The 16807-nt window shown below is 44.2% G+C and overlaps 2 protein-coding genes across 4 annotated transcripts in view; both read right to left on the bottom strand.

Annotated features, from left to right (window-relative positions):
* RPL6 (ribosomal protein L6) overlaps nt 1-16807 on the bottom strand; it is a 152161-nt gene that overhangs the window by 52255 nt on the left and 83099 nt on the right. The window lies entirely within an intron of this gene.
* Nucleotides 1-16807, bottom strand: part of HECTD4 (HECT domain E3 ubiquitin protein ligase 4) — a 189221-nt gene that overhangs the window by 108637 nt on the left and 63777 nt on the right. For all 3 annotated transcript variants that reach the window (XM_049619914.1, XM_049619915.1, XM_049619916.1), the window contains exons 5-7: nt 14827-14935; nt 13772-13910; nt 10485-10655 (exon numbers count right to left, since the gene is read on the bottom strand). In XM_049619914.1, the coding sequence (XP_049475871.1) occupies nt 10485-10655; nt 13772-13910; nt 14827-14935 (419 nt within the window). The remainder of the gene's footprint in view (nt 1-10484; nt 10656-13771; nt 13911-14826; nt 14936-16807) is intronic.

The following is a 16807-nucleotide window of genomic DNA, read 5'->3' as shown; positions in this document are numbered from 1 at the left end:
CATCTCAAGCCTGAGGGCTGAACCAGCCTCTCAACTGGCCTCCCGTTTCTACCTCGGCACCCTATGCTCTCCTCTCTACACCCAGCCAATGATCATTCACCAATGTAAACAGTCTCAGAACCCCACAGTGGCTTATTAAACCCAAACTACCATCAAGGCCCACATAGCCTGTCACTCACAGACCTCCCAGCCTCGCCTGCCTCTGCTCACCCTTTCTCACCACACCCTCGACCGCACTGGCCTTCTGTCCTGCCTCTAAAATGCCAAACTTCCTCCTAACTCTAGGCCTTGGGACTTGCTGTTCCCTCTTCCTGGATTGAGCAACTGTTCAGTTTGCCTGGGAATGTCCTAGTTTCAGCACTGACAGTCCCATGACCGGAGAAATCTCAGTCCCAGGCAAACTGGGATGGTTGGTCACCCTACCCGTCAGGATGGATGGTGGCTTATCATTCAGGTCTCAGCTCCAATGTCCTTCCTTAGAAAGGCCGGATCTGCCAGGTAAACCAAAGTGGCTCCCCACCTCCACCCCATTCACTGTCACATCATCTTATTTTCTCGCCTCCTTTACTTTTCACTAGCTGAGATGGTTTTGTTCTTATTTACTTAATTTACTTTCCTATTGTTGAACTCCCCACACTAATGTGAGCTCCTTGAAAACAAAGGCCTGTTACCCCGCTACCCAGACAAAGCAACAGAGCGGGTGCAGAATTAATACTGATGAATGAAGGGTATCTCAGTCATCCAGATCACAATTTAAAGGAAATAATAAACCCAGGGGAAAAGAGAAGGGACCTAGCATGTCCATTACTATGCTGACCATATCTTTCAGAAGGGACATAAAGAGGACAAAATAGCAGTAAAATGGTCACTGAGTCTATCTAAAGAACAGCCTTTTATAGAGAGCACGTATACATGGGAGCAGGAAGAACTCAGAACAAAAGATGTAAAAAATATGTTCTGAAAAGGTTAAAAAAAAAAAAAAAAAAAAAAAGGAGATTTAGTTACTCTGTAGTTTTAAAGGCCACAATCTAAGTGTCGGAGAATGTCAAAAGCCCGTGACCCCAAGCGCTAGGCTATCACGTTGGTGGCCCCAGGGGAAAGCTGCAACCTGGAGTCAGGCCCTCGCCTAGTTCCCTCCCACGCAGACTCCGGGCTTGGCCCTCTGAAGCAAGACACTAGCACAGGCTAGAGGAGCACTTGTGCTCTTGAAAAGATGGAGAATGAGAGGCCGACGTGAACATGACAGCCTCAGTCAAGCTCCAAGCTGAACGAGGCTGCAAGTGTGACCTCAGCTTCCTCCGTGCCACGAAGAACCACCACCCTACTGAGCCCCATCAACCTGTAAGTTGTTACTGCTGAGAGTCACTTAGTTTTGAGGTCGCTTGTTGAGCAGAAGATAACTCAAATACCCCCAAAGTCAGAGATTTGTTCATATTAATAGCTTCAGTTAGGCAGGGTATCTACTCCATTCCATTTCTTTCCGTCATACTCCAATATCTCTATAGTCTACCTTATGTAATGGTTACTTACCTATTCCACTCGGAGTTTGTAAGAAATCATTTTGAGACAAGCACAGCCAGTTAGTTAGTCCTGCTAGGATTACCTATTTACCTTAGCCAGGCTTCAATCCTTTAGCTTTCCCTCAATCTTAAGTATCAACACGCCTATTTTGCAGATCAAACTCCACTGATTTTTCGTAAAAATTGACAAGGAAGAACACTGGTGGTAGTCGAGGTTCCAAAAATAGGTTTTTAGTATTTCTTTCCTGATTATAAAACTAATATGTAGTCTCTTCCATAGCTGGTTAATCTCTTAAAGGATCTTTAAAAAAATTAATGTTTATTTATTTTGGCAGAGAGAGAGACACACACACACACACACACACACACACACACACACACACACACACACATCATGAGCAGGGAAGGGGCAGAGAGAGGGAGACACAGAATCCGAAGGAGGCTCCAGACACCGAGCTGTCAGCACAGAGCCCGACGCCAGACTGCAACTCACAGACCGCGAGATCGTGACCTGAGCCGAAGTCGGACGTTCAACTAAGCCACCCAGGCGCCCCAAATCTTTAAATCTTGCTTTATTCTTGACCCAAAAGCTACCATGAACTTTTAAAACCAGATCCTGCTCAGAACTCTGAGCTCTCCATTGTCCCCTGGAATAAAATCCAAATACCAGTGGGGCGCCTGAGTGGCTCAGTTGGTTAAGTGTCTGACTTCGGCTCAGGTCACGATCTCACAGTTCCTGAGTTCAAGTCCTACATCAGGCTCTGTGCTAACAGCTCAGAGCTGGGGTCCTACTTCAGATCCTGCCTCCCTCTTTCTCTGGCCCTCCCCGACTCGCTCACACACATGCTCTCTCTCTCTCTCTCTCAAAAATAAACATTAAAAAAATTTTTTTTAAAAATCCAAATACCGGGACACCTGGGTGGCTCAGTTGAGCATCCAACACTTGATTTGGGCTCAGGTCACAATCTCACGGTTCGTGAGTTTGACTGAACCCCATATTGCACCTCAAGCTTATGTTGCAGTGGATCCTGCTTGAAATTCTTCTTTCCCTCTCTCTGCTCCTCCCATGTGTGCTCAGGAGGGGCAGAGAGAGAGGGAGACACAGAATCCGAAGCAGGCTCCAGGCTCTGACGAGGGGCTCAAACCCACAAACTGTGAGATCGTGTCCTGAGCCGAAGTCGGACGCTCAACCCACTGAGCCACCCAGGCGCCCCTAGAAATTTTTAACATTTGAGAGACAGAGAGACAGAGAGACAGAGAGACAGAGAGACAGAGAGGCAGAGAGGGAGGGAGGGAGGGAGAGAACGTGCGCGTGCAAGCAGGAGACAGACAAAAAGAGGGAAAGAGAGAGAACCCCAAGCAGGCTCTGTGTGGACAGCGCAGGGCTGGATCTCATGACTATGAAATCATGACCTGAGCTAAAAATCAAGAAATGTTTAATCGACTGAGCCCCCCAGGTGCCCCATAAATAGATTATTTTTAAAAACAATGTATTCAAAACAATATAACTATCACTAAATTTGGAGAGAAATTTACCAGTACTTCCAAGTATCTGGGTGAAATCATAATTCACAGCAAACCTAATCCTTTCTAATGATTATCATCAGCCACATCTAAGTAGCAAATATTTATACTATTTAGAAACCAAAAGCTTTTGTGAATCAGAAAATGAAGTTCAGCATTCAGCCTTTTAAAAAAGGAAATCCCGCCATTTGTGACAACACGGATGGGCCTTGAGACTATCATACTAAGCGAATAAGTCAGCCCGAGAAAGACAAACATTTTATGATCTCACACCAGAAGATAAAAAGTCAAACTCACAGAAAGAATGATGGTTGCCAGGGGCTGCAGGGTGGGAGAAATGGGAGATGTGGGTCAAAGGGTACAAACTTTCAGTTAGAAAATGAATACGTCCTGGGGATCTAATGTACAGCATGGTAACTATAGGTAATCATAAACTTAGAAGTTGCTAAGAGTTACATCTTAACGCTACCATACACGCAGACACACAAACGTGGTGAACACATGAGGCGACGGAGGTGTTAACTCGATGGTAACCATTTCACAATATACATACGTCAAATCTTTACCTTGAAAGTATACCATTTTGTTAGTAATACCCCAATAAAGCTGGAGGGGGTGGGGGAGAATATCAGGGCTAAAAGTTCAAATCGTCTAGTTGAAAGCCCTCATTTTATGAGTTTTTGTCTGGTTTGGCCAAGGCCATTTATCAGAGGTCTAAGGTTAAGCCCTATAATCTGTCAGTCTTGAAGCAGATGAGTTTACTATCTGTTCATTTAAAATTTTAAAAACAAAGTTAAAAATACTTCAACGTCCCCACGGTCCACTCCACTACCTCCCTCTCATTTCTCGCCTTTTTTTCATAACAAACCTCCGGAGAGATTTATTCTTGTCGTCTTACCCTCTTCACCATACTTGACCAACTGCACCTGGCTTCACCCCTCCTAACCCCCACAGCTGCTCCTGTTAAGGCTACCACCAAGAACTTCCATATTCTCCACCCAAAGACCCCTTTCAGCCTCAATCTTGACTTTCCCAGCAGAATTCAATGCTATTAGCCAAGTTCTCCTTTTATAAAAGTTTACTTATTTGGGGGCACCTGGGTGGCTCAGTCAATTAAGCACCCGACTCTTGAGCTCAGCTCAGGTCATGATCTCACGGTTTGTGAGTCTGAGCCCCTTGTGGGGCTCTGTGCTGACAGCGCGGAGCCTGCTCGGTCGGGATCCTCTCTCCCCCTCTCTGCCCCTTCCCTGTGTGTGCTCTCTCAGAATAAACAAACGTCTAAAGAGGAACAGTAAAGGTCTCTTGCCAGCACTGGAAGGACACCGATGCCATCAATTGAAAAGGGAAAGCCTGCGGGAAGAGCAGCTCTGGGGTAAAACCAGAAGTGTGGCTGGGGGCACATTTAGCTTGCGGTGATGATCAGACTGGAAGAGTCTCATATCCTGCGCACGTACAAACAAACACCCACATCGATATGCAGCCAGCGCTCTGGGGACAGGTTCTGGCTGAGCAGCAGATTTGAGCACCAGCAGTAGATAGAGGTGTTTACAGCTACACGACAGGAGACCAGCCAGTGAGTAAGAGCAGGCAGCGACAGAAGGCATCCGGAAATAGGTCCGGAAGCACGTAATCGTTGAGAAGTAGGGAAGGTGGGGCAGGGCAGGAGTAACCACTGGCAGGAGAAGTCCTATGGGAGGTCCCACAAGCCAAGAGAAAGCCGTTTCAAGAATTAAATACTGCTAAAAGGTCAAGGAAAAAGACACAAAGTAGACCTCGAACTCCGTAAGGTGCAAGTCCCAGGCAAACGTGGAAGAACTGCTCTGGTGGCATGTGGTGAAGATACGCGACCGACTAGAGCAGGCTCAAGACAGAATGGAAGGAAAGAACATAAAAACAGGAAGAATAAACTCTTTCAAGAGTAGTGCTATAAAGGGAAGCCAAAAACAGGGGACTGGAGGCGGGCACGGGTCAAGGCAGTTTTTTGGGTTTTCTCCCCCCCCCAGACAGGATATCCTCTGATGTATCCGTATGCTGTGCTGAACGATCCGTCTAGAGGAAAGCTGTTAATGTAGGAGGACACTTGCAGAAGGAACCTGCACCCCCAACTCCACCTTTTTATAGCAGGTACGGAATACAGTGTTCTGAACCTAGCTTTATTGTGCTAAACGACAGAACTTGGAAATTGACCTGCTTGGTCTATGCAGATCAGCCTCCTTCTTTTTAATGGCTGTACGGTGTTCCATTCCGTGAAAGTACCATAGGCACAGATATCTGTGTTTAGCTTCCCAAATCAGCATTTTAGAAACTGCTAAACTAGAGGCTGGTGATGCTTAATTTTTTATTTGATGAAAAATTTCAAGCATGTAAAAATAGAGAATAGACCAATGAACCTTCCTCCAGATTCAACTCTTATCCAGATATTGCCACACAGGCTTGACCTATCGCTTTTTTGGCTCAAGCGTTTTATTTTTTAAAAATTTGTTTTAATGTTATTCATTTTTGGGAGAGAGGGAGAGAAACCAAGCATAAGCGGGGTAGGGGCAGAGAGAGAGGGAGACATAGAATCTGAAGCAGGCTCCGGGCTCTATGCTGTCAGCATGGAGTCTGACGAGGGCCTGAACTCACCAACCTCGAGATCATGACCTGAGCCAAAGTCAACACTCTAATTCCACGTCCAAATACTTCACTACACATCTCTAAAAAATGTGGACATTCTCATAGAACCACAATGCCATTTGCATACTTTAAAAACAAATTAAGAATAATGCCTTGGTTTTATCTAATACTCATTTTATATTCAAATTCCAAACTGTCTCCAAAATGTTCCTCAATGGTTTGATTCAGACTCCAAAAAAGATTCAAAGGTTGTTCTTTTAACCTAGATCAAGTTCCTTCAGCCCCAACTTTCTATTTTATGCCACTGACAGGGGCTATTTTAGTTCTATTTCCTCCAGAGCAGGTATGGGCTTTTGATTGTATAACTGCGAGGTCTAGAAATCTCTGTTGTCTCTACACTTGATGGACACTTTGGAGGACTGCTAACTTCTGGGCTGGAAATCACTTTCCCTCAGAATTTTGAGAGTGCTACTCCATTTGTATATCCAATAATGCTACTAAATAGTGTAGTGCTTTCCTTATTCCACATCATTTATACATGATTTTATCATTTGTACATGATTTTCTCTGGAAGCTTCACAACCCTCTCTTTACACCACGATAATCTGAAATTTCAGGATGATATGCCACATGGTGGGCATTTTTCATTCACCATGTCAGATAGCTGTTCATCTAGACACCTGTGCCCTCTAGTTTGACATTTTTTCCATATTCTTTGATCATGCCGCCCTCTTGGTTTTCTGTTCTTTTTTGGAACTCCTATCAACTAGGACTTTAGAGGGATTGTTCCTCCACATTTATCAACTCTTCTCTCATATTTGTTTTTATTTTTGCCCTTTGAGAGATTTCTTACATTTTGTTTTTAAATGTTGACAGTTTTTTTTTTTTTTAACGTTTATTCATTTTTGAGAGAGAGAAACAGAGTATGAGTGGGGAAAGGGTAGGGAAGAGCAAGACACAGAATCCCAAGCAGGCTCCGGGCTCTGAGCTGTCAGCACACGGCCCGATGCGGGGCTTGAACTTACAGACCGTGAGATCATGACCAGAGCCGAAGTCGGACATTTAACTGATTGAGCCTCCCAGGCACCCCGACAATCATAGTTTTAATTCCCAGGAGCTTTATTTATTTATTTATTTATTTATTTATTTTATTTTATTTTTTTTTTTTAGGAGCCCCTGTGCTATATTATATGAATGCAAGATGTTCTCGTATCTCCTACAGCTAGGAGTAGAATAAAATATTGTAAACCCTAGTGGCTGTTCTTCTGATTTCCTATTTTCATACTGGAGACTTTCCTCATTGGTCTAGAGATCCTTGGCTATCTGCTTTAATTTTTTAATTTTTTTTAATGTTTATTTCTGAGACAGAGCATGAGTGGGGGAGGGGCAGAGAAAGAGGGAGACACAGAATCCAAAGCAGGCTCCAGGCTCCAAGCTTTTAGTCAGCACAGAGCCCGACGCGGGGCTCGAACTCACGGACCGTGAGATCATGACCTGAGCCGAAGTTGGACGCTCAACCTACTGAGCCACCCAGGCGTCCCAATAGGGTGCTTTTTTAAATGTACACAAGAGCTCTCCCCACCGCCCTGCCCCACGTACCCAGCACTTAGCTTCAATAAAAAAAAAAAAAAAAAAAAAAAAAAAAAAAGGGGAGGGATTGGTGCCTAGGTGGCTCAGCCAGTTAAGCTTCTGACTTTGGCTCAGGTCATGATCTCACCACAGTTTGTGAGTTCGAACCCCGCACTGGGCTCTGTGCTGACAGCTTGGAGCCTTTTTCAAATTCTGCATCTCCCTCTCCCTCTCCCTCTCTCTCTCTCTCTCTCTCTCTGCCCCTCCCCCACTCATGCTCCGTCACTCTCTCCTTCAAAAATAAATATAAAAAAAATTGGCAAAAATACAGATAATCTATTCCTCTTCCCCTCCCCACACACCTCTCCAAAGTTTGGGGTTTTGTGAGGTTGGGTTTTGTTTGTTGTTTTGTTTTTATTTTTTGTTTTGTTGTTGTTCTGTATGCATCTGCTTTTTAACAGTTTAGCACTGATCAGGAATGCTGTGCACACGGTTGAGGCTTGCTTACTGGAAGACATCACTCGTGGGTGATTCACTAGGGCAGCAAGTCCTTTCCTTAAATGAACCCTAATGTCCGTACACTGAGGTCTTTTTTCCAGAGTCACCCAGCTTATTCAGAAAATAAAGTGCAGCCTTCTGCCTGGGCAGCCAGTCTCTAAGCACAAAGGAGTACACCAGGAAAGGGATGGACAGTTCCTTTTATTAACGTTCGGCCTACACCCCTCTCACCATAGCTTTGCACCACACCTCGTGCCTCCCGCTCCCAAGACTCTCTGAAGCGGGCAGGGGAGTCTCCTCTCTTCCCCTGAGCAAACATGCATTTCTAGCCGCAGCTTGCCCCACACTGAAAGACAGGAAGGGCCACTACCACCTCCATCAGCTGAGGAACAAGAAATACGGGCTTCACTGTCCGTTACCGAGATAACCACAAGAGGAATGAAAATAAGTAAAACACATTATGAGGAAGCAGGAAAGAGGAGGAAGTAGACCAAACCCTTATCTCCTGTGCTACCTCAAGTTCTGGTCCACGTGCATGTATTTCTGATAGGCTTCTGTTAAAGAAAAAACTATCAGAGAAAGGGGAAGGTCTTCAATGTTTTCCCACTCTACTTACAATAAAGACCTAAATCATCCTTTGGCCAGCTGGCAGGTCTGTTCCAAGCAGCAAGTACTATAACTTTTCTGACAACTCTGAACACGCGTTCAAGGAGTACAATCTCTAGCAGACCAATTCAAAGACACTGCAGCTGGAACATTTAAAAAAGATGATGATGAAGCTGAGAAACTAGATAGAAAAACAAGAGGATGTACGTTTAAGGACACCAGACTCCTGACTGACAGTCAGCTGGCGGGATGGCTGATTGGTTTCCCAGAACAAGTTTAAAGCCTATTAAAATTCATTCGAAAATTACTTCGGTGGTTTTTTTTTTTTTTTCCCCAGGAATGCTAATTTCTTGCAGAAGGGGGCTGTAAATTACATCATTAAAACAGGTTTTGTCACAGATTGACTTGGGGCAATTTTTCTTTTACAAGTCTCTACAAATATTATTGAGACCAGCACTGTCCAGCAGAATGTTCAATGATGACAAGTTCTAGATCTTGGATGTTCAATACAGAAGCCAGTCACATGTGGCTACTGAGCACTTGAAATGTGGCTAACGTGAGCAAACAATTGAAGCCTTAGTTTTAATTCTTTTATTTTTATTTATTTATTTATTTATTTATTTTTTATTTAACATTTATTTATTTTTGAGACAGGGAGAGACAGAGCATGAACAGGGGAGGGTCAGAGAGAGGGAGACACAGAATCCAAAACAGACTCCAGGCTCTGAGCTGTCAGCACAGAGCCCGATGCGGGGCTCGAACTCACGGACCGCAAGATCGTGACCTGAGCCGAAGCAGGCCGCTTAACCGACTGAGCCACCCAGGCGCCCCACTTTTTTTTTTTATTTTTTTTTAACATTTTATTTAATTCTATTTTAAGTAGCCACATGTGAGGCACCTTGGTGGCTCAGTCTCTTGATTTTGGCTCAGGTCATAATCTCACGGTTTCGTGGGCTTGAGCCCCACGTCAGACTCTGTGTACTGACTGTGAGGAGCCTGCTTGGATTTCTCCCTCTCTCCCTCTCTCTCTGCTCCTCTCCTGCTTGTGCTTTAAGATAAAAAAAAAAAAAAAAAGTAAAAAATTTTCTAATAGCCACATGTGGCTAAGGGTTCCTGCACTGGACAGGTGCAGTTCTAGACTACCATGGGTCCTACTCCTACACCAAGCTCTCCTTCCTTCTCTCTGCATTCCAGCCACAGTAGCCTGCTGTCATTTCCTGAAACACATGCTTGCTCCTGCCAAAGCCTTTGCACCTGTGGTCTCTTCTTCCTAGAATGTTCTACTCAATCCCAGGAAGAAGTTGGAGAATAGGGGTAACTACTACTTTTCCTTCAAAGACCTAAAATTATATTGTCCACTGATTTGCTCACTTGATTATGGTTAATTTTTGGTCACTCCACCACTACCACCCCAAGCCACCCACCAGGCAGAATCCAAGCTCCATTAGAGCACGGAGCCTGCTCACCCTGCCCATCACTGTATTCCCACCACCTAAACACAATGCTGCCTGACTCACAGTAAGCATTCAGCTACCATCGAACGAATGAATGCCTTCTCACAATTTTAACTATCATCACTCTCAGAGACTCCCAAGATGTACTATAGTCCCAATCTTGCCACTGCGATTTACTTCCAGGTTTCCAACAAGCCCCATGGGCATTTTGGCCTAAAAACCCCACTGTCTAGTGCCTGGGTGGCTCAGTCGGTTGAGCGTCCGACTTTGGCTCAGGTCAGGATCTCACGGCTCGGGAGTTTGAGCCCCACATCGGGCTCTGTGCTGACAGCTCTGAGCCTGGAGCCTGCTTCACATTCTGTGCCTCCCTCTCTTTCTGCCCCTCCCCTGCTGGTGCCCCCTCCTCCCCAAAGCAAATAAACATTAAAAAAAAACAAAAAAAAAAACCCACTGTCTACACATTATTACTATTTCCACTTTGTTGCCAGATTAACCTTCAGAAAGCTTGACTTTATCCGTGTCCTACGATTCTAAACAAAGAAACCTTCAAAGAAATCCAAGAAAAACCCCAAAATTTGAGCTAAGAGTGAACACACTGCCTACTCCACCTTTCTCGGGTCCTTTTTAAACCAATACAAAAAGAAACCAAATCGAAATTTCTCTGCAAAGACACAATGAGACAGAAAGGGAACCTTACCCCGAGTTCAAAAATGTCCATGAAGACAGAATGCCCCTTGGGTGTTTTCTCATTCAGACTGGCAGGAGACCAGATCCAGTAGAAGTAAGTACCATCCGAAGAAAGGTGCACAGTGCTCATGGTGCTGCCAACCGGGAGATGATTGGCTGGCATTGGCACCACCTGGCACACCTGGACATGGAAAAGGAAAACTTCATTAACGGGACACAGAACTTCCTGTTAATTCCGTCAGTCCATCACTAACGCCGTTATGTCCAGAATCAGAACTCGGGCTTCTCGGTCCAAATTAAACTGACAGCGGGGCACCTGGGTGGTTCGGTCGGTTAAGCGGCCGACTCTTGGTTTCGGCTCAGGTCACGGTCTCGCGGTCCTGACTCTGAGCCCCACACTGGGCTGTGTGTGCTCAGAGCCTGCTTCGGACCCTCCGTCTCTCTCTACCCCTCCCCCACTCACACTTGCTCTCTTTTTCAAAAATAAACATTAAAAAGAAATTAAACTGATACCTCTAACATATGAAAATTACATGACAAAAATATAAAATTCATACAACGGCCCATGGGACAGATAACATAGGCCAAAGATATTTACTAAACGCTTTGAATCTGCTAAGCACGTGTGTTTTATCTAACAATTACCAAAAACAAAGCTTTAGAGAAACCGTACTGAGATTTCCTTAGTAAGTGAATTTCAGACTAAAAATTATATTAAAAGTACAGGGACTGTATCTTACTTTTATATCCCAGCAGCTAATTCAGAGTCTAACTCAGAAGTTACTCAATATGGAGGTAAAAAAAAGAGGGCAGAAGGAAGAAGGGAGGCAGAGAAGAGAAAGGAGAAAGTAAAACAAATGAAGGCAGACCCTAGCCCAGCACATGAGGCTTTAGTGAAATGCATCGAGTCCATCATCAGGAAAGAGACAAACTCCAATTCTCTGTATTAGACACGAAGGCATGTGTTTCTAATACTGATCATCCTTCAGTTTCAGAATAATGAATGAGATTTGCATCATTTCACACTAAATGTGTAGTTACATATTAATTTTTACTGCCAGAGAAAAGCCCTTAAAATGAGAGAAACGGAGAACCCCCCCAAAAAAAAAAACAAAAAAAAACAAAAAAACCCTGCCGGCTAGGTTTTTCAAAAATGCCAAGAGCAGGAGAAGTCAAAATCCAAAAATAAAAATAATCAGAGATGGTCAGATGCCTCTGGGAGCCCTAAGAGCGACTTTCTGTTATTCTGTCCCTCGGGGTGAGTCACTAGTTTCCCTAAGGTTACTTCCGACCCTTGAACTCATTTCATATGAACTTTTTTTCCAGACTTGTTTTGTCTATTTCAGAAGTTAAGAAGTAATGTAGTTGCTATGACCACACGTTGAACTTGTAAGTGCCAGGCAATCTACAAAGTTGACAGCTACTGATTGGCCTCTGTTACCCCCAAACTGCTCCAGTGCATGTAACCTCGTTAGTGACAACAGGATCTTCTTGGATAAGAATCAGTGTTTTCGCAAGAACACAGACGAAATGGACGTTGCTTGAAATAAAAACCATGTTCTAGAATTGAACATCTGTTTAATTCCCAGGCTTATAATTCTATTTCAAATAAATACAGAACATATTCTCATCTGTCTGCATTAACGATAAAATATGAAGTCAATTGGAGACAGCTGCCTGGCTCAGTCAGTTAAGCGTCTGACTTCGGCTCAGGTCATGATCTCACGGTTCATGAGTTCGAGCCGCATTGGGCTCTCTGCCATCAGTGCAGAGCCTGCTTCAGATTCTCCGTCTCCCTCTCCGTCTCCCTCTCCGTCTCCCTCTCCGTCTCCCTCTCCGTCTCCCTCTCCGTCTCCCTCTCCGTCTCCCTCTCCGTCTCCCTCCCTCTCTCTCTCTGCTCCTGTCCCACTTGAGCGCTCGTCTCCCTCAAAATAAACTTAAAAAAAAAAAAAATGAAGTCAATTGGGCATCTATTTGTCAATGTGCTCGTTTTATTCATCCAACAATTATCAAGAAGCTACTGTGTGCTTTGGAGATGCAATGGTGAAGAAGACACAGTCCCTGTTTACCAGGAAAGGCACAGTTGAGGGACAGACAAAAGCAGAAGTAACATTCCACTTAACTCCTGGAGGGGACTTCTCCCAGGGAATTCACTCCACAGATGGCAACTGTAACTATTCTCTTCAACTTCCATTGAAAGGCAGGAAGTTGTAATATAAAAAGCTCAGTCTAGTGCTAAGAACCATGGGTTCACGTTCTTATGCCACCATTAATTACTGTGTGACCCTGGACAAGACCCTTGACCTCTGAGCTACATTCCTTCCTCCAACAATAAACACTTGCCAAGGGGCGCCTGGGTGGCTCAGTGGGTTGAACATCCAACTCTTGATTTTGGCTCAGGTCATGATCTCACAGTTCATGAGGTTGAGCCCCCGTCAGGCTCTGCGAGGACAGTGTGGAGCCTGCTGGGGATTCATGCTCATTCTCATTCTCTCTCTCTCTGCCCCTCCCCCACTTGTGCATATGCACAGTCTCTCGAAATAAATTTTAAAAAGAAGAAAAAAAACCCCACTTGCCGAGCACTTACAAAATGCCTAGACTCAGCTGCCTTGTCCGTAAAGTGAAACCGCCACAGTTTTACCTCATAGGTAGGAGAAGAAGTGTATGCAAATTGCCTAGACCAGGGCTCGGCACAGAGACAGACACGGATAAATGACAGTTACTATTATCATCATCAATCAAATGCTAGGCACTGTGCTCCATTGTAAGCACACAGAGATAGGGAAGACAGGGTCCAGATCTAAAGGGATGCATGGGAGTGGGGAAGAAACACAAAAGCAGGTGATTTCAGCATAATCCAGCAAGTATGGTGACAGGGTGCTATGTTTGGAAGCAGTCAAGAGGAGCTCTGAATCCCTAATCACATGATGATTTTATCCAAACTCCTTTCAGAAAGGCTGTTTAGAACAAATCAAATAAGGAAATGATACCCTCCCCAAAATAGACCTGGCAAAAGAACAAGATAGCTCGTACGTGTAACATCTTTGACTCTCTAGAATTTTTTTTTAATCCTAAAAGCTTGGCGATGGCCTTAGAAACTAGAGCACATTCACGTAGATCATGTGGGACAATCCAAGACACCAGAGAAAAAACCAGAATGCCCCAATGGTGACAATTAGAAGGATGCCGCTGTGGCAGGAAACTGCCTCGACTGTATGCTTCTTCCCTCTGATGAGGTCAGGAGCTTCCCTTACGGTCTCCAAAACATAACAGACAAGGTCTTGGTTTTCTTTTTACCTGAAGGGTATTCTGGTCAATGACTTGGAAAAGGGAGTGAGGTTTGTTATCAAAAGATACAGGCCGGTGGAGAAGACCGCCGCTGCCGAAAGCGACCCATCCTGGTTCCAGCTCCTCGTTCCGGCAGTACACAAAACCTCTGCGGGGGGGGGGGGGGGAGGAGAGAAAGCACACAGGCTGAGTAGCCAGGCGGTTGCTGGAAACCACACAATGCGCTACGGCAAACATCTTCTACCCGATTTTTAAAAAATGACTACGCAAAACATCTAAAGGAGAGTACGTGTATTACGTTAACTTTGCGACTGACACTACAGCAAATATTCATTTTCCACAACAAATTACAGCAGAAAAAAAGTTGGGGAAAAGATCTAATTACATGTATAGAAGCCTCTCAAACTGTGGTTTCTTGAGGCAGCAATTCACGGATCTGATATCCCCACTGAAAAGTAGGGCTAATCCACGGTCAAACCCAAGCACACAAACACTGAACTAGGGGCACCTGGGTGGCTAAGTCAGTTAAGCGTCCGACTTCGGCTCAGGTCACGATCTCACGGTTTGTGGGCTCAAGCCCCGTGTCGGGCTCTGTGCTGACAGCTCAGAGCCTGGAGCCTGCTTCAGATTCTGTGTCTCCCTCTCTCTCTCTGCCTGTCTCTCTCAAAAATGAATAAGTGTTAATAAAAAAAATTTAAAAAAAGACTGAACTAGAAAAATGTCCATTCATCAACATGGAGAAGGCACGGATATTGTAACAGTTTGGATCATAGAGGAATTTCTGGCTAGAAACAATGACCTGAGGGCTACCAAGCTGTTTAGAGTCAAAACAAAGCTGAAATGCATTAACAGAACAAGAGTCTACTAATCCAAGAAAAATCAAATTACATGAAATTATCCAGACTTATTTAGTTACTAGTCAGTCTTTGTTTGGGTGGGTTGGGGGGGGGGGGTGGGGAAACAGAAGGGGAAGATCCGCATCCCCAGGTTATCTTCCTCACAGAGATTTATGGAAGAAGGGAAACGTTCCAGCCAAATCATTCAGCAAGTTCCATGCAACTGACCTGAGAGTACCATGTAATCCAGACCCCAATTTGCTTACTCCTCTTCCAACTGAGTTAGTAGTATACAGGTAGAGACCATCCGCCGTGAGACAGCGCCCTAAGTCAGCATCTGAAATCATTTTTTCACAGGTAAATTATATACATGATTTTTCTAATGAAATTATAAACATGCTTCTAGTGAAAAAGCCTTAGGAGGTTCAGTGAAAGATAATCTCCCACTTCTAAAATAAATGCTTCAGTGTGACTTCCAGGAAAGATGGCTCAAACCCCCAAATCAAGCCTCTAGAATGTATGTGGGATCAGGAACCAACATCAGGGAAAGAGGTCAGATAGATAATAGCAGGGGAATCTGGTTCTACCTGCCAGAAGTTTTCTTCTTGTCTTTTTGAATAGCAAAAATAGAGTCAAAGTTATGCACTCCTAATTCTAATCTGAGAGGACTAAGACTCGAGGACTTTCAGTAAATGATCCGGTGGTTAAAAAGCCATGAGCTTTTAAGAGCTCTGGGCACTTATTAGTTGACCTTAGGCCTTTCTGAACCTCAGTTTCTTCATCCAGAAAAAGACTGCTCTGTACCTCAAGAGTCACTGTGATGGTTAAAAGGAGATAGCACAGGGGAACACCCACAGGCCTCTGGTTCAACACCAGTGTTCCATAAATGGCAAATGCTATTATGCTGGCATACCAATGAAACTCGTGGACTAAAAATCTGCTTCTGTGGACTTCCCATCCAGTGACTCTGTTCCCCCTCAGCTGTATCCACTGTCAGCTAAAAACCGTATTACTCCATAGAATAGTAAACAGTTTATTAATTTACCCTCAAGAATTTGTCCTAAAGAGACAGCTTGTAAAACTTTCAGTATTTTCCTCACCATTTCACTATGGTTAAGTTTGTCTACTACCTGTCCTATTAAAGGAAATCCCACACCACAGCCCCATATTTAGTAATGAATATGCTGTTATCTTAAGAATTCAGTCTACGAATCCCAGACAACTACCATTTGTAACTATTAGGTTCTTCAAAAGACGGTTAAAGTGAGTAATCGTTTTTAAAAGATTTTCTTTCCTTAAGTATTTTAACTTGGAACCTATAAAGATCCATTTATTCATTCCTCTTTAGAGGCCTAGGGCCTTCTGAGGAGTCTGACAAGGGGTGGGAGTGAAAGTGACAGAGAAGATGGGCCCCGAGTTGATACTTGTTGAAGCCAAGTGAGGAGTGCAAGGGGTTGACTAAAGCATTCTCTCAACTTCTATATCTGTTAGAGGTTTCCATATTAAAAATAAGGTTACTTTTTAAATTCTAAGAAAAATATTCTCTAGGTGGAAGCAAAACTCAAAGTACAAGGGAGTGAGAACCAAGCAGACCAGTTTAACACCATCATCTTCTGTAAGAAACTACCCCAAGGCAGATACTAAAAGAAGTAAAGGGAGAAAATAAAGGGGTTTGGGTTTCATTTGAAGATGTAAATTTCAGCCTGTAATGTTTAAGAACTTCTTGGGTATTACAGGCTTCTTGCTTCTCCTGTTGACTCCAGTTGCATCAGATCCATTTTACCATTGGTTCCTTTTACCAGCTCGCATGACTATTTGGAAGCAACAGTGGACACGAAAAGACACGGGCCCCAGGATGAGAGGTGCAGGGGTGGCCTGCCTCTCAGACTGCATCCCATGCCCTTAAAGCTGTCCAGGAAGTTTCCCCATCAAGGGTGAGAAATGCAAGTAATCTCAAATTTCTTAGAGATTCATTTTGAGTCTTTCCAGAAGAAAACTGAAGGTCTTAGAAAATCTCCTGGGGCGTCTTAAATTCCTATTTCATCAGTTACATAATGTTGTTTAATGACAGAATACCAGCTACAACAACTAACAGGTTTGGGAGCAAGGTAGACTCTCGGTGAGCCTGCACCTCCACAGGAGGAAGCTAGAAGCAGCCTGCCTGGGGGGCCAGGGCACCGCTCAGTACTTCTACCACACAAACGGAGAG

The sequence above is a fragment of the Panthera uncia genome (assembly GCF_023721935.1).
Source record: "Panthera uncia isolate 11264 chromosome D3 unlocalized genomic scaffold, Puncia_PCG_1.0 HiC_scaffold_8, whole genome shotgun sequence".
Taxonomy (NCBI): Eukaryota; Metazoa; Chordata; class Mammalia; order Carnivora; family Felidae; genus Panthera; species Panthera uncia.
Note: the sequence above shows the minus strand (reverse complement) of the source record. Positions and strands in the feature narration are given on the sequence as shown.